This window comes from Ochotona curzoniae, unplaced genomic scaffold (assembly GCF_017591425.1).
Source record: "Ochotona curzoniae isolate NIBS_2020 unplaced genomic scaffold, NIBS_Ocur_1.0 scaffold_3208, whole genome shotgun sequence".
NCBI lineage: Eukaryota > Metazoa > Chordata > Mammalia > Lagomorpha > Ochotonidae > Ochotona > Ochotona curzoniae.
Window position 1 is genome coordinate 16,390,889 of NW_024467106.1, and position 17,010 is coordinate 16,407,898.

At 57.6% G+C, this 17,010-nt stretch overlaps 1 protein-coding gene across 1 annotated transcript in view; it reads right to left on the reverse strand.

Annotated features, from left to right (window-relative positions):
- Positions 1-363: 363 nt before the first annotated feature.
- Positions 364-17,010, reverse strand: part of COL27A1 (collagen type XXVII alpha 1 chain) — a 113,693-nt gene continuing 97,046 nt past the window's right edge. The window contains exons 38-61 of the mRNA XM_040963284.1: positions 16,931-16,984; positions 16,730-16,837; positions 15,856-15,909; positions 15,432-15,485; positions 12,692-12,748; positions 12,519-12,572; positions 12,078-12,131; positions 11,789-11,842; positions 11,042-11,095; positions 10,849-10,956; positions 10,384-10,491; positions 9,670-9,777; positions 6,795-6,848; positions 6,257-6,319; positions 5,997-6,050; positions 5,810-5,845; positions 5,671-5,688; positions 5,412-5,447; positions 5,100-5,126; positions 4,592-4,657; positions 3,919-4,087; positions 3,268-3,377; positions 1,915-2,133; positions 364-1,341 (exon numbers count right to left, since the gene is read on the reverse strand). Of these exons, the coding sequence (XP_040819218.1) occupies positions 1,195-1,341; positions 1,915-2,133; positions 3,268-3,377; positions 3,919-4,087; positions 4,592-4,657; positions 5,100-5,126; positions 5,412-5,447; positions 5,671-5,688; positions 5,810-5,845; positions 5,997-6,050; positions 6,257-6,319; positions 6,795-6,848; positions 9,670-9,777; positions 10,384-10,491; positions 10,849-10,956; positions 11,042-11,095; positions 11,789-11,842; positions 12,078-12,131; positions 12,519-12,572; positions 12,692-12,748; positions 15,432-15,485; positions 15,856-15,909; positions 16,730-16,837; positions 16,931-16,984 (1,866 nt within the window). The 3' untranslated portion in view covers positions 364-1,194. The remainder of the gene's footprint in view (positions 1,342-1,914; positions 2,134-3,267; positions 3,378-3,918; positions 4,088-4,591; positions 4,658-5,099; positions 5,127-5,411; positions 5,448-5,670; positions 5,689-5,809; positions 5,846-5,996; positions 6,051-6,256; positions 6,320-6,794; positions 6,849-9,669; positions 9,778-10,383; positions 10,492-10,848; positions 10,957-11,041; positions 11,096-11,788; positions 11,843-12,077; positions 12,132-12,518; positions 12,573-12,691; positions 12,749-15,431; positions 15,486-15,855; positions 15,910-16,729; positions 16,838-16,930; positions 16,985-17,010) is intronic.

Below are 17,010 nucleotides of genomic sequence, written 5' to 3' on the forward strand. Positions count from 1 at the left end.
TTATTTTTTAGCCTAAACGCACACCCGGTGCTAATGACGATGCATTTCTGCAGGAGTGATGGTGACACGGCCGGCTCTGGAAGGAATGCGCTCCTGTGGCAGAGCACCTGGCGACAAGACATTAGGTAGCTTCAGAAGAGTCACGGATAGCCCTGGCCTGACGCAGCCCCTCCTGAGTTCAAGGCCACGCCTTCCCTCAAGACCCGTGCACCCTGTCTTCCTCTCCGGCCAAGCCCAAACACGTGGTGAAAGAGCAGACATTCCCAAGTCCATAAGTTAAAAAAGGAATCTCTACTTCTGGTTTCTAGTAGAGATTTTGTGGTGGCTTTTTTTTTTTTTTTTGGTCTTTTTTTTTTTTTTCCTTTTTCCTCCTTAACAGATTACCTGACAAGCATGAAGGGTGATGCTAGGAAAAAACAGAAAGTCCCCCAAATGTGGTCATTTAGAGGACAGAACGAGATGTGGGACAATGCCTCACATCAGAACGGTCCTTCGAAGTCTGTGGTGAAGACGGTAGCACCTTCAGAATCTTAAATAAGGTTTTCTTCAAAAAAAAAAAAAAGTCACATACACTCCGAGCGCCCCTCGGGAGCACCAGTTAGCTCACGGTGGGAGGTAGCAGACGGGAGCCCCCAGCCCTGGGGCCGCGCCCCTTCCCACCCTCACTGCTCTCCCTCAGCCTCCACCTTTCCCAGGTGAAGACCACAGTAACGCACTTCCTGCTTTGTGTTTAAATAATCTATATAGACATCTTTCTTTCCTTTCCTCCTTTTTTTTTTTTTCATGTCTCCTTTGTAATATTGCACATCGAAAGTTCCCTGGCGGGGACCAGCCGACGAGACGCTCCGTTCCCTCCTGTTGGCGTCAACGTGGGGCTCTTTGGGCAGGAATCTGGGGTGGGAAGGGGCTGGTGGCAGAGCTGGGGGGTAGGCCACCAGGAGACAGAGCTGGGGTGCCGGCCCAGCTGGCTTGGGCTAACTCTTTGGTTGGTCTTTGGGGCTAAGATGGGCTGGGACAGCTGGGACAGCCTGTCCCCTGCTCCCCACTTCTATTGGGCAGTACGAACACAGCTGGGGCCTGCCCCAGGATGCTAGAACAGGGGGCTGCCTCTCCTGCAGTCATCTGCCCCTGGGGACCCTCCTCTTACTCCCCTCTCCTCATCCCTCTTCTACGAGGCCTAGAGGAGCCCGGAGGTCAGAGGAAGCACGCGGGTCCCACTTCGAGGCGGTACTGCTTCCCTGATGAGGCAGGCGGGAGATTGTCCACACCCACGATGGGCAGCTGCTGGGGGTCCTGGGTGCGGAAGGTGAAGAGCGTCCGATGCCAGCGGCCGTCCTGGACCTGCAGGTGGAAGGGAAAATGAACATGTCAGCTGTGGTCTCATAGCCCAACCTGGCACCCACCCCAACTCTCTCCTGCCTTATTTCCTGCCACCAAGTCACAGTAGCTGGAGGAATTTCTGCTACTAGAACTGCTGGTTTCAAGGACAGGGACTTTGGGGGCGAGGGCAGCCTGAAGTGGTTAAGGTCACAGTCTGAGACATCAGCCTCTCATACGGGTGCTGCTCCACTTCCGTTCAGTTCCCTGCTAGTGTGCCTGAGAAAAACAGCAGATGATGGCTCAAGTGTTGGGGTCCTTGCATCCATGAGGGAGACCTGGATGGAGCGCCTGACTCCTGACTTTAATCTGGCACAGCTCTGGCCACTGTGGCCATTTGAGGAGTGAATCAGTGGATACAAGGTCTCTGTTTCTCCCTCTTTCTGCAACTTGGCCTTTTAAATAAATAAATCTCTAAAATAAAATCATAAGTATGACATGAAGATGAAGTTGAGTGTCCTATTAAGGCAGTATCAAATGCTTAGGCAGAACCTTATGGCACAAATAGCCTTTGCCCTCCTCCTAACAGGTGGTTACCTTGCAGCCATCCACAGACACCTCTGGCCTGAAAGGACCCCCAGCCTCAAAGATCTGTCCGTTCCAGGCCCGGAAGCGCACCGCCCGCTTGGCTGGGATCTGCCCGGTGCCCTCCTGCCACACCGTCAAGTTCAAGCAGTGGATGGTGATATGCTGCGTGACCTCAGAGCTGAGCAGGTGCAGAAAATTCATCTGGACCCGGCTGACAGCAAACTCAACCTGTGGAGCAGACACAGCCGGGGATGGGGACATGGAGGCTGCCTGCAGCTCTCAGAAGTCCCCTTGGGGTGGGGTGCTGGTGTTGGGGTGGGAAAAGGACCAGGTAAGCTCTAACTCCTTCAGAGACCAGGAAGCTGAGGTCCCCACATGAGCAGGTCCCACAGCCCTTGGCTGCATAGCAAGCACATTCTGTCAATTGTACATCCAGAGGGTCCTGAAGTCATCTGCTCCCCCCGCCCCCAAATTCTACAGGTGGTCTCTGGGGCTGCTCTGAGATCCAGAGGCTGAGAGAGAGAGAGAGAGAGAGAGCAGATTGCATTTTGTGTAGCCTTGTTAAGCCTCAAGATCACTGAGGAGAGAATAATCCACAGGAGCAGTGGTTTCTTGCCCACGTCACGCCTCTCCTGCTTCTGAGCAGGTGGCAAAATGGGTCAGAAGGGCAGTGGCATTTGTCAATCCCCGCGCCAGCTGCACCTTACCTAATCTGTGAACCACAGGGACCTGAGCCTGCAGAGGTCACTGTGTGTCTGCTGGCGCATAAGCTCTGGCTATAGAGGCAATACCGAGTCTGACCTCCCTGCCTGACACATGGGAGTGACCCAGCAAAGACTCGCTGACCAGCTGGTGACTGGGAATCTCAGGCTCCAGAGCTGGTTTGGGCAATGCCAGGCAGCTCCAAGAGCTTCCAGGAAGGCAGCTGGGGCTGAGGGAAAGGCACATCTGGGATTCCCACCTCGGTTTGTTGACGGATTAGCCTGCATCACCTCAAATGCTCAGCATAGACAGGAGTACGAGGCAAACGGGGCAGAGCAACAGCTACACACATGTGCCTGCAATCACTTGCCCCATCGGGGCTGGGTTCACATGGGCTGTGCGTGGGTCTCAGCATGCATGGCCAGTGGCTCCGCTTTAGACAGGAGGCCCAAGCGGCTGCTATCTTAAGACTCATCAGGGTCAAAATCGCTTAGAGGAGCAGAAGCCACAGAGGCGAGCGTTTCACTTTGTCTCTACACAACACTCCAAACCTTGGAAGTAAGGGCTTTCTAAAGCCAGGCAGCAGGCCAGGCCAGTGCTTAGAACAGAACTCAGCAAACCCAGAGGGCCAGCCTGGGATGCCACGGGGGCAGGGGATACCTTGGAGGCCGTGATGGGCTTCAGGCACGTCTGTCCTCCGTGAGTGAAATTGCAGGAGACTTCAATGGTGTCAGAGGAGCAGCCAAGGTTGGGGTCCACCCAGTAGGTACCTGCAGGTTATGTACGAGGGGTGATGGAGAGGTCTGGGGAAGAGCCCAGGCCCTGTTGGGCCCCTGATGGGCAGGGTTCCCAGGAGGTACCTTCCCTGCAGTGGGTGGCACAACTGAGGCCTATGCTGTTACTGGAGGGGGTCCTGGGAAAATGGGGTCCAGGGCTTACACCCCAAGAGTTAGGCACTTTAGCCTCTTCATCAGGCCTCCTAAGAGCCATGGCCAACTCGGGGCCTCAGTGGCCACAGCTGGTCAGCTGAGAGCCTGTGACAGGCCTGGGGCATCGCTGTGCCAACACTCTTTTCCCTGTCCCAGAGGGAGTTGTGCCCACAGTGGGATGGGGGGCAGTCTATGGGCTCTCGAAGAGGCTGTTTCCCACACCGTCCCCATAGCCCAGCTAGACAGGGTCCAGCCCTGTGGTGGGGTAACTGCCGGGTGCAACCCTGAAGGCAGGGCTGAGAATCCAACTCCTATCTCCCCGCTTTCAGCCCCTGGCTCCTTCCAGAATGTTCTTCCCCACAGCCCTGCCAGGCCCGCGTACCATCCGCCATCTTGTGCTCACAGTCCATGAGGTCCCGGCAGACCCGGGCGGGATTCTCCTTGGTACCCAGGGGTGTCTTAATGCTCTGGATGAGGTTGCTGAGGTAGTGTAAAGTTTTGAAGATCTGCCCTCCCTGATCCAGCACCAGGCGGTCCGAGGAGCTATAACTCTACCATAGGAGACCAGGTAGGCATTATTGTCCTGGCCTGGTCCAGCCCAAGGGTCCGCCACCCCAGCCCCCAGACCCTGCCGGCAAGGAGGAGCAAGCAGACATGCTTGTAGCAGGGCAGCACAACAGGCAGTGAGCTCCCCATCACAAGAAGGAGGCAAGGCTGCCCCGGCAGCTAGCAACAGGGTCTCTGAGTGAACTGGATCTGGGCCAGAGGCTCAGCAGACACTGCCGGAGCCCTTGGCTCCTGCAGCAAAGCGTGGGAAGCCCCTCTCCCTGACTCCATCCAGCAAGGTTGCCGAGACCCCCAAGGGGCCTTCAGAAAGAGGTCCAGGGTGTCCCAGGGCCTGCTGTCCCAGCTGCCTCTTCTGAGCCCCAGGAAGACGTCTTCAAGGCCAGGGCCCAAGAACACTCAGTGCCCACCAGTGAGCAATGACCCCATGCACACCCCAACTTGTTGCCTCAGAAGGAACTCCATGTGGACAGAGTGCCTGCAGCAAGTACCTCGGCTCTAAGCATTCCACTCGTGTCCATCCACGTCTGGAAAGCTGCCCCGAGGTCATCTTGCTGCTGTGCAGGAAGTAAAAGAGGGTGGGCATCCTGCACCTCCCACATGGGAGTCTGGGGTGTCCGGCCATGAGCTCTCCCCCTCCCCCTCTCCCGGTGGGACAATGCCTGAGTGACAAGTCCAGCTCAGAATTCTTTCTCTCTCTTGGCAGACAGAGTGCACACCCCTCTGGCCCCTCCCTCCCAGCCCTTCTATAGCTCCCCAGTGCCCTCAGGATTCAAGTGCAGTTCGGCATGACTGCAAGGTCCACTCGGAGTGCTTTCCGGTCACATGCACTCTTAAGGAGCTTTTGGAGGCCCTCTTGTAAGCAATAAAAAAATGAGAGCATGACATGGCATGACCCCAGCCCCGCTCAGCGGACATGCATGAGTCAGCTGCCTCTCTCGCCCTCCTTCCTCTCCCTTGGGTCTCACCCCTGGGAGGCCAAAGCGAATGCCAACTTACAAACTGGATTGGACTTCCTGGAGGACCCTGGAAAAGAAGACCGTGGGGTCAGCAGTGGGTGGGGACTGAGGGACTGGATGCCAGGGTGCTGGCAGGCTGTCAGGGACAAGCTGGTCTCTGTTCTCCCGAAAGACTGGCCACCCTGCCCCCACCTCAGGGCTGCTCTGCACGTTCCTAGAAGTTATGGGGTACAAGAACTGCATGGGCTCCTACAGTCTGGCTTGTTCGTCTACAAAGCCTTGGGTGTCGTTCAAAGGAACCCCACCTCCTGCCTCCGGGAGCCCAAGATGAAGTGAGTACTGAGTTACCTACCGGTGGGCCGGGCCGCCCTCTTGGGCCAGGAGGACCCTGTGGGAGAAAAAGAAAAGTGACCCGCCATTCCTCCAGCCTCTCCCCCACCCCATTCCCCGCCCCTCCCAGGGAACCAGGTACCCCTGACACACTTGGGTACAGATGGACTGGATGGAGCCCAGAGCAAGAGAAGTGCCCAAGGACATCAGCAGTCACAAGGACGAGACCCCAGGGTACTGCCCTCCACACTGCCCCCAACCCTCACACCAAGCCCACTCACCCTCGGACCTTGCAGTCCCTGCAGGCAGACAGAAGCAGGAAGAGAGGGTTAGGCAGCTGGGCTGAGCTGGGGTCCTACCCCAGAGTGTCCCCTTTGCCCAGCCCCTGGCAGCAGCACGGCCCCTGGCCCATCCACTCACCAAGTTTCCCCGGCTGCCTTTGTCCCCTTTTGGACCCTGCAATGAACCACATCCCAGGGGACAGTGATCAGAGGGGAAGCGCCGTGCCCCATGTGGGGAGACTGAGGCACAGACTGGCTCACAGAGACCATGTGCATCCAAGAAGAAGGGGAGCGAGCAGTGGTCATGCTCAGATCTCCCAACATACCGGAAGTCCGGAGGGTCCCAGGATCCCGAGGGGTCCAATGATGCCTTCCTTGCCCTGGAGGAGAGGGACCAGAGGCTTGACATCCTTCCTTATCCCAGGTACCCGAGGGGAAGGATGGAAGGAAGGACGCTACAACCGGTGGCAACAGCTCAGTGAAGGTGGGTGCGGGAAGGCTAGGGGGGCGGCGGGGAGCACAGAGGGAAGGGACAGGAGAAACAGGAGGACAAGTGCTTGGGCTGCTGGGATACAGAGGGGCTTACCATCAAGCCAGGAGGCCCCCGTGGGCCCTGGATGCCTTTGAAGCCGACATCTCCAGGGGGACCCTGCAGGATGCAGAGGAAATAATAGGGCTTGTCTGTCCACAGCAGCCACCAGGCAAAGGTCCAGCAGCAGCTCCTATGGCGCCGGGACCCATGGCAGGTTCCCCCAGGCCCAAAAAACATCCACAGATATTTAGCAGGTTCTAGCCTCGAGCTGCGCGGTGCACCAATCCATTGGTTGATTTGCTACAATCCTCAACTATGAGCTTTCCTATTTTCCAGATGGGTCAGCCAAAGCCCAGAGGTACCAACTGGCTTGCCTGAGGCACCAAGAAAGTACACTTTAGAACTGGGCTTGGAGCTCAGGGCTCTTGGAGTAAGACTGGGGGTGAGAGAAGGCGAGATGTTCTTGCTTGAGTCCAACTGACTTTCAGCCTGGGCAGAGATTGTTTAATGAATAAATGAACTAATGAATGGGTAGATGGATGGGACCTTCACCCCTCCCCTGCCCAGGAACAGTGCGGAGTGGGGACCATACCTTGGGCCCAAAGAGGCCAGCCATTCCCGGGAAGCCCATCTCGCCAGTGTCACCCTATGGGGAGAACAGAAGGGTTGGGACGAGGGCAGCAGGACATGAGTGCCTGGCTGTCCCCCAGGAACCTTACCGGGGCCCATGGGCCTGGCATCCTGGGTTGCCCTGTGTCGGGAGGATGATCACCAGCACCCAGCAGCTTGGGACCCACAGCTTCAGGGAAGGGAACAAAGACCCCTCCTACACGCCCCCCGGCTCCATAAGGAGGGAGTCTCCATAGATAACCCTGTCAGTCAAGAGCTGCTGCGTGCCTGGCGCACCACTTCCCATGCGTGCTCCATCAGCCTAGGCGGACGATATGGCAATATGGCCATTGCTCGCAGAAGAGGAAATGGACACTCTGACAGCAGGACCACACCTCAGGCCCCCATGGACCCCATGTCATGCAGTGCATGAGACTCAGCCCAGGGACCTTTGTGACCCAGGCCCCTATCTCCAAAGGAGGCAGGCATGACAGGGCCGGCGGGGAGGGCCAGGGGACTTGGCATCCACAGAAAGCCCTGGGTTGGAATTTCCTGTTCATATATGGTGACACCTGTGACAAATCACTTCCCCTTACTGATAATTTTGAGAATTGCCTGTATTAATGCCCAGGATAAACACAGATGGCCCCTGACCTTGGATAGTTCTACTTCTTCGTGGCGCTCAAGCTGCATGCATTGCTTAGAAACTTGACTCTGAATCTGATCTCGCCCCACACCAGCAGCATCAGGACACTCCTTCCGGATGCTGTGCAACAGCAGTGAGCCTGGGCTCACAGTAGGGTGTGCTGTCATGGAAACAAGTGATTCCCTGTGGCCCGACCATGCATGGTGCTGCTATGATGGCCAGTAAGCCAGGGGCAGTAACGATATCTTTAACTTACAACAGGCTGCCTGGCAGGTAGGCTCTGCTCAGCCAAGGAGCACCTATAGCGGATCTTATTGTTGAAGAGAATTGCATCATAGGACGTACCACAATTTGTTGCTCTGTCTGCCATCTGACGGATGCATGTCTTTCCCCCCATGTGGAACTACTACACATGGATGGAGCTGGGCTGATCCGAAGTTAAGAGCCAGGAGTTTCCTCCCACACAGGTGCAGGGGCCAAAAACTTGAACCACCTTCCACTTCTCTCCCAGTCCATAAACAGGGAGCTGGATTGCACATGGAGCAGTCGGGACTAAAACCAGTGTCCACATGAGGCTGACTGCAGGTGGACGATTAACCTGATGAGCCCGAGTATGGACGAATGTGCTCATTCGTCTTGGGGGTGGGGGGCGGTGCACAAAATGGCTGGATGTTAGGGTAGACATTTGTTGACCTTTTCAACCAACCACTCAGCTAGTATGAAAATTCCAGACACTTCACACCTTTGCCAACATTTTGTATGATCAGCTGCCATATCATCCTTGGTCACTATTCTAATAGCGTGGGAGCATCCTAGAGCGGTGTGATGAGCATGGGGCAGTGGCCAATGACCTCAAGTTTCTTCTTGTGGCTTCCTTTGCTATCTGTGTATCTTCTCTAAGGGATTTATTCAACTCTCTGACCCACTTTTTTTTTTTTTAAACTGGGATGTTCATTTTTAAAGATTTGTTTTTATCGGAAAGGGAGACGAAGAGACAGAGAAAGCTTTTCATTCACTGGCTCACTCCCCAAAAGCCAGAGCAGAGCTGAGCTGACCCAAAGCCAGGAGCCAGGAGCTTCTTCCAGGTCTGCCATGTGGGTGCAGGGTCCTAATGTTGGGCCGTCCTCGACTGCTTCCCCAGGCTACAAACAGAGCTGGAAGGAAGTGGGACAGCCAGAACACGAACCAGTGTGTAGGTGAAATGCAGGCACTTGCTGGCTGAGGATTATCCAGGTAAGTGATGAAGTTGGCCCCTGCTCATTTTCTTAATATTGAGTTTTAATAACTCTTGATATATCCTGGATTAAAAATCCTTCCTCAGAGATATGATGAAGCACAATTTATCAGCTTTTCTTTTAGGGATCCTGATTTTTGATATCATACGCAAAAGCATCTGTTTAATTCAAGGTCTTAAAGATTTCTACCAGCGTCATTTTAGGTCTTACAACTAAAGCCTGTGTTGATGTCTGTACCTGGTAGGAGATATCCACTGGTCCAGCACCACTTGTGGGAAAACACAATTTTATCTTCATTGAATTGCCTTGGTTCAAGGTCAGTTGTCCATATGGGGATAGCGTATTCTGGGACCCCTAGTCTGTTCTCTGATCTATTAGGATATTTACAGCAATATCATTGTGAGTCTGAAAATGAAGCTCCCTGAGCTTGAGAATGAACTTGTCATCCCCCATAAGAGAAGCCCGAAGAGGTTTCAATGGCAACCAGGCTGAATCCTCAGACCAATCTGAGGCAAGAACTGATGTAACAACATGGAGTTTTGGAGCAGATGTTCCTTGCAGTTAATTAAATTTAAACTTGCTTCTAACTAGGGGTGTGCGAGCACGGGCTGCTTGCTTCCTACCATCCCCATCTGCATTTTGTTCCCCTTCTCCCCTTTCCAGGTCCTGGGAGAGACGGAGCACTGTGCCAGGAGTCCACAAGGCTGGGGTGCCCAGGCCAGGATGGCCTGTAGCGCTGAGAGCATGGCACTGCCCCCAATGGAGGCAGCTTCTGTGGTCTGGTTGTCCTGTAACTGTGTGTGCACGTGGGCAGTGCACGCAGATGGACATGTGTGTGCCTGAACAAAGCATGTGTGCATTCATGTGAGTTTGTGTGTGTTGCATATGTGTACAACCTGGGTGTGCAGGTGTGTGTGTGTGTGTGTGTGTGCAGGCAGCACACAGTGGTATATACATGTCAGGGTGCACACACTCACCGGCTGGCCTTTGGAGCCAGGCTCCCCCTGGCTCCCAGGAAGTCCTGTTCCGCCCTCTGTGCCTCGCTTGCCAGGGGGCCCCAGCTGCCCAGGCAACCCGCTTTCACCCTTAAAGAAACATCAACATTGTCAGTCAGCAGAAATGGTTGGGGGGTGGGGAGAATTGGGAGAAGTAGGAGGGTGATCCCAAGGGTCTCTTTGGGTCTCAGGACGGTGTGGGTAACAGATTGGGGCCTTGAGAGAGAGCAAAACTTGCCCAGCTTTCTCTGCCCTCCCCCGCACCAGCTATCCACAGCCCGTCATGCAATTCCCATTGCAAGCCTCCCAGTGCTACAGTCTGCGGCTCCTGCGGCCAACCACACTGCAAGCTCAGGGAGGGCACGAGTCAGGCTTCAGCCCTTTCTCTCAGCCTCCCCTTTCGTGTCTGGCCCTGGGTTCTGGCTCCTGCTGGCACCAGAGGGTTCCCAAGGGCTCCTTGGAGGAGAAGCTCTTGGGCAGGAACTCCTGCTGTTTCACGAAGAGCCACCAGAGGGTGCACGCGGACAATGCAGCTGGCAGTAGCCACGCTGGACCAGCCGTGACCTTGGGGCAGGGACCTCGAGAAAGCTCCATGACATGGGCTGCATTGCCCAAAGCCCTGCGACAAGACTGCCTGAAGAATCCATACGACTGCAGCCAGTGCCAAGGCAGAAGCGGGGGAGGGAGGGGTCTGACCTTGAATCCGGGGGGTCCCTGTGCTCCTGGCAAGCCTGCCACGCCTGGATTTCCTCTCTTCCCCGCAGGGCCCATGAGGCCAGGGTCCCCATCGTTCCCCTGCTCGCCCTGGAAAGCAAGCAGCAAGGGTGGTCTTTCATGTTTAGAAAGTCACAGAGGCAGGACAGCATGGCTGGGATGGGGTGGAGGTGGGACGGAGCTGGGTGTAGCAGGAGGTGGCTCTGAGTAGGGACCAGGTAGCATCCTAAACCAGGAACCCTACACATTCAGCAGATGAGCGGACCCCGCTGGGCATTGAGGGGCCACACTCCCAGTCCCCAGGGGATGCAGCCAGCGTGCCTCCCTGGGAACTTCTGGATCTGATGGTCCTGCTCCAGTCCTGGCTTCTCTGGCCCATGGCCCGAGGAGCTCCACAACACACACACCTGCTCTCCAAGAGAGACATTCTCCGTTAGCTCTGCTCACCTGCTGTCCAGCTCGACCGTCCCTGCCAGGAAGCCCATCTGGTCCAGCAAAGCCCTCGGGGCCCTGTCTCCCCACCACGCCTCTGGGCCCTGGCAGGCCCTGCAGGCCCTATGAACACAGAAGACATTGGTGAGGGTTCCTGCAGAGGGGCAAGTGGCTGGAGGGACAGCGGTGGCAGCCACGGAGTACTCACCTGGACCCCCCTCCGGCCCGGTGTCCCAGCCTTGCCTGGCTTTCCCTTTGGTCCCTGAAAAAGCAAGGGCTGAGTGACAGAGGCCTGCCTGGAGGAGGTGTCGACCCCCAGGAGCTCTGGAAGAGGGGCACTGAAAGGAATCTGTGGCTTTCTGGGTGTCTGATACCACAAGGAGGCCACACACACTGGCCCTGGGATCTGCAATGCTGTGGCTGAGCAACTCTGGGCATAGGATAACCCACAAATTTCCCCTACCACACACACACACAGACTCTGATTCTGACCATTCCTGGAGGGCTGGCCTAACTTGTTCTCAGGAGTGTAAGGTTCCTGGGGTGTGAGCCGAAGGGACAGGCTGGGCCAGGGGAGGGCACTACGGCAGTGGCAGCACTGGCCAAGCCTCTATGTAGGGAGGCACAGGGGTACCAATCTGAGGCAGGAAGTCCCTTCTCCCAAAGACTCTAGGTGTCCTGCCCTTGCACACTGGCCCTGGTCCCCTCCCACTGTGTACCCCAGGGGACCTGGCCTGGGCTGTTAGCTGGAGGGTGGTGGGGGTCTCTGGTCCCAGGTGGGGCTGACCTCAGATCAAGGCCCTGTAAGCTGGGCCTTGTCCTCCATCCCTGGCTGCTTAAAGGGAATGAAATGGCTTCAGTCCCCTCCTAGGCCTGCTCCTGCCTCCTTCCCCTCTCTCCCTGCTCCAGGCAGCTGCGCCTCAGTTTCTCCAAAGTGAACATGCAAACCTCTCACCTGTTCACCTTTCGATCCTTTGAGTCCCGGCCGTCCCCGGGGTCCAGGATGCCCCTGCAAACAAGGTGAGATGACGCAAAGCAGCCCCAGGATTCTCTCCCGGGGGCGGGCAGCCAGTCTCCGCCTGGAGGGGGAGGGCGGGGAGGGGTTTTGGGGTGCAGGCTTTGGGGGCTGTCCCAGCCCTGCCTGCAGGGAGGGTTGCCATAAACTTCGCAGGGCCCAGCTCCTCCACCCCCGGTGTCCCCCGACCCTGGTGGTGGGGGGGGAGCGGACAAGCAGCACCACTCACGGGTTGTCCCTGCTGGCCCAGCTTTCCTCGCAGGCCTGGCACACCCTCCTGCCCCTGGAAACCAAGGAGAGACAGGTGAGCACCCATCTTGGAGCAGGTGAGGGCCAAGGCTGGGGCCCAGGAAGTTGTGAGTCACTGGGGCTTCCTTGTGAGCAAAAGAGGGTAAGACGGTGACTCCAACCCCACCCAGCCTGGATGGAGGTGGGGGTAGGGGTGGGGTTGCACTGCCTGGTGGGCAATGGGCAGCCTATGCAAGGTGCGGCCACCCCTGCTGTGTCGTCTGTGTCCCCCTGCAGTGTGAAGAGAGGCCCTGGCAGACCAACGGGGGCTTGTGCCTCTGGCTGGGGCCCTGAACTGGACAGGAGGGCTTGTGTCAACTGAAGCCGTCCTCAACTAAACTCCTGCACCCACCAGCAGGGGGCACTCTGCTCTGGTACTTACAGGGTATCCAGGGTCCCCAGGCTCCCCGCGGTCTCCTCGGTCACCCACAGGGCCCTAGATGACAAGGACAACAAAATTGGGACTCCTTGATGGAGGGGACACCCCACCACCACCCGGCTGGTGCCCAGCCTCCCCTCTTCCCTCTCTAACATGGGGCAAGTCAGGGTGCTTACCCGATCTCCAGGTGGCCCTGGGGGCCCCTCAGCCTTGCCATCCTCGCCCTGCTCGCCCTGCAGACACAGAACCGGCTTTAGGACCACAGAATGTGGAGACACCAGGCCCAGGGCTTTGGGCACAGGTGAGCCCAGCCTGGGCAGAGCCACACCCGGAGAGTCTGATGTCAGACAGCAAAGGGGTAAGGTGGATCTGAGGTGGGCCCCGGAGGCAAGGAACTGGAACTGTGGCACCCATAACAGAATCCTCCTTGCTGTCACCTGCCTGGGACCTTCCTGGGGATCAGGGAGCTTAGCTGGGGCTATCAGGGCCATGTCCCAGCAAGTCCCTCCTGCCTCTGAGCTAACCTCCCTCATCCTGGGAAGCGGAGGTGGGGAGGAGTGGATGAGGCCCCTGGGCAAGTGATGGGCATCCCCAGAAGTGACGCACAAGTCCCTGAATGGTGCCTGGCCACACTAGCAGTGGTTGCAGCCACAGGTCCACTGCCAGGGCTGGGCACAGGCAGGCTCCCCAGAGCCTCCCAACCCTGCTGCACAAAGCAGGTGCTGACAGCCCCACTTCACAGACAAGGCTGCTGAGGCCCAGGTTAGGGTGTGACTGGCTCAGAGCTGTTCAGCCTCAAGAACAGCCTCTTTCTCTGAGTGTGGCCAGGAGAACCTAGACAAAGAACCTTGGGGCCACAGAGAAGGCCACCGCAGGGTTCTGCCTGCAACTGCCTCCTGCGGGCAAAAAGGATGTAGTGCTCCACAGTGCCTGCACAGAGCTCAACCCATGGCCATGCTGACCCCAGCAGTGACCGTGAGTCGCACAGCTGTGACCAGAGAGAGGCTGGGGCAGGGGCAGTGTGGAGGGGAGGACACCACCCTAAAGCCCTGGATGGCAGCTGCCAGCTGCAAGGAGACTGAGCAGGAGCCATCGCAGGTGTGTGGAGCGCTCCAGCTCGAGACAGCATGGAGGCTGACGTCAGGGCATGTGCAGGGACAGGAGGGGCCGCTGGAGAAGCAGGAGCCGGAAACTGTCTCGAGAACAAGACCGCAAACTTGGCCAGGGGCGATCCTGGGAGCTGGCGGCCACGTGACTTGGCCCTTGGCCGCTGTGGCTGCAGGGACTGAGGCTGGAGGTAGGCGGGGCCTGGCCCAAGGCCTGGAAGAAGCTGTGCCCAGGGAATGGCTGGGAGAACAGGGATTCTGGCTTCTCCCCACCCACTCTGGTGGTGAGCCGTGTTGGAACCCCCACAGTGGCAGGCAGCAGGAGGTGGCAGGACTGGGGAGCGGGGTTCGGGGATGGGTCCAGTGCTGCCCTAGCATGTTCTGGGTGCCAAGCAGCTCCTGAGACTTCTCTCATGCACAATCTCATAGCTGACACAGTTGTGCAGCCAACACCCCGACCACTACCCGCCACTGTCCTTGAATTTATGCCTGAGTGTCACAGAGACAGTCTGCCCTTAGCCCTGGTACATACAGGTTCTGGGAGAAATCCTAGGTCTCCACCTGCTCTCTCTCCCTTCTCACAGCCATTCAGGGCTGTGAGCTTGTGATCATGGTCGCAGCCACGTAAGCACGTGTCCAACAGTGACCATGCCCAGAGGGAAACAGCGCCCAGGTCTGTCCTAGTCACTGTGGTCTGTGTGAGCACATGCTGCAGTGTCCCCGCTATCACCAAACCCTGCAACTATGCATCCACAGAGTACGCATTGTCTGAAACAGACTCGAGACTGCTGTGCCCCTGAGGGGTCCCTGCCCAGCCCCTGGATAAGCAGCCAGAACACATCAGAGGAATGAGCTGACAACGCCTTAGCAGCTGTAGCCTGCACCTGACTGTCAGGGAAGTGAGATCCCATACAGCCCCACATCCTAGGGCATTTAAGAGATACAGGGCAAGGCCTCAGGGGCCCTGGGGAACTGCAGTGGGCCTCAGCAGGTTAGGGCAGGTTCTGTGCTGGGTTGTTCTCAGACAGCCCAAAGTGCCCCTGGGGGCACGATGGCTCCTCTTTGCTTTGTGTCCCCGGTCACCATTCCCAAGCCAGCCTCAGCAGCAGGAACCCCAGGATATAGACCATGGGGAGCTGATGCAGCCAAGGAAAAGAGGGCTCTTGGAGGCAGAGGCCACCAGCTAGGAATGGTTCTGGCCAAATCATCAGGTAGGCGGGAGGGACTCGACATTGGGTTCCTGACTGTGCTGCGCTCTACAGAATGGGAGCCTGCTGGTACCTGCTGGCCTCCACATCCCCTGTTCCCTGAACGTGGAGCAGGTGTTCCACTCAGCCAGTTTCCTTCCGGCAGTCACTCCGCCTGATGTGGAGCTGCAAGTCGGAGTGGAGATACCTGCCACTCTGCCACTGTGGTCCCTGCTTGGCTGTAACCGTGCACTTTCCCATTGGTCACCTAGACCCGTCCCTCACTGTGGTCACCCGACCTCATTCCCATGCCATGCCTCACAGGGACAGCTTGTACTCTGGCACTTGTCACATGAGTCCATGTCCCCTGTGCGGCCCCAGGTCCTGTGGGGGCAGGAATCATGGCTACTCCTAGGCTCCGAGATGACACCTGATCCAGTGCTGAGCCTGGACCTGCTGGTCCTGACCTTCCAGGCATGACGGCAGTGACACTGGCCTTGGGGCTCCCTCCTGACCAGCCACAGTGTTGGCTGGAGTCGCTATGTGGGTCCCGTGTTGCTCTTGGGCCACCCTAGGACTCAGGTTGGCCCTGGTCCTACCTCTCTGAGATCAGGCACACCCACCTTTTCGCCTTTGGGTCCAGGGGGTCCAAGGGGTCCCACAGTGCCTTTGTGTCCCTGCAGATAAACAATAGAGGTGGGCACATGGAGTGGGGAGAGTGAGGACTCAGAAGGGGGGAAGGAAAGGAACCCAGGCTGTGCCGCTGGGCCCCGACTCTGCCCAAGCTGGCTATGTGGCCGTCTCTAAGCCCTGGTGTCCCCAGAAGTGTGACCTGGGTTTTGCATAGCCGTCCCTGCGCAGGTGCCAGCTTAGATGAAAATAGGCTAGTCTGGGATGGGGAGAGCAGTCGGGATCTCCCAGGTTGAGGCTGTAGACACCTCCGGAAGTGTGGCAGAGGTCTTGCGTGGTAGGTTCACCATCTGCCCTGCCCCTGCCCAGCCTACCCATGGGCCCCAGGCTCATGCAGAGAGCTTGATGTCTGCTTACATCATAACCAGCCAGTCCTGGCTCTCCTTGGGCCCCCATCCGTCCTGGAGCTCCCTAGGAGGGGAGAAGATCCTGGTTGGCATATAGTGGTGGGGGAGGGTGTCCCACAGCAGGGGTCCTCCAGCCCCTCCCCATGTTTGAAGAGATCAAAGTAGGCAGCGAGCAACCCCGGCCCACCCCACCTGGCTATGGCCCTTCTGACTCCCGACTCCAGTGGGGCATGGCTGCCCACAACGGCCAGGTTTCCTGAGATCTCACACGCTAGTTTCGAGTGAATGAAGCCACCATTAAAAATCAAATGTGGCAGACCTAGAGTTAAATCTCTTGTGTTAAAGATATGTCACTGCAGTGGCTGGAAATCGGCCACGAGGGAGTGTGACAGCACAGTCACAGGTGACACCATAGAGCAGACAGGTGTTGACGGTCACAGACCGTCCTCTCCCCACATCTCCCCTCCCCCCTGCCAGGGTCTTCATCTCCCAGTAGACCCCTTCTCTCAGGGCAGCCCTGCAGCCTCAGAACATCATCATGGTCAGCCAGGGCCCTGCAGTGGTTTCCTCCTGGTCCTCCCGTACCTGCTTCCCTAGGGTGGCTGGGCCCTTAGCACAGCAGGGTTTGTCTCTGGGAACACAAGGAGTCTCCTGAGGGACCCTTGCTCTGACCCCTTCAGGTGGCAAAAAGGGGCTGGAGTCTGTGAGCTTTCCCAGAGAGGAGCTACAATTCCCTGCAGGTCCCCAGAGGGCCCAGGGGATCAGGGAGGGTGATGAATCACCCAGGAATTCGGCAAACAGCCACGCAAGGGAACCTGGTACCTCCCTCCCTGCCTTTGGCCCTGATCCCCTCCATCCACACACCCCAGCCACAGTGTCCTCACCGTTGGTCCCAAGCTGCCCCGTGACCCTTTGGGGCCTGGGGTACCAGGGGGTCCTGATTCTCCAGGGACGCCCATCTCACCCAGCTGTCCTTGGTAGCCCTTGGCACCCTACAGTGGGAGGAGAGACGAGCTGTGAGCAGACCTGCAGAGTGAGTGGGCAGACAAAGGGGCCTGGCCCTCACAGCACAGCGGGCAGCCTACCTTGGCCCCGGCCCGGCCCTTCTCGCCTTGCTTCCCTGGTTTTCCTTCTGGACCCTGCAGGGAGAAGGAAAGTAAGAAAG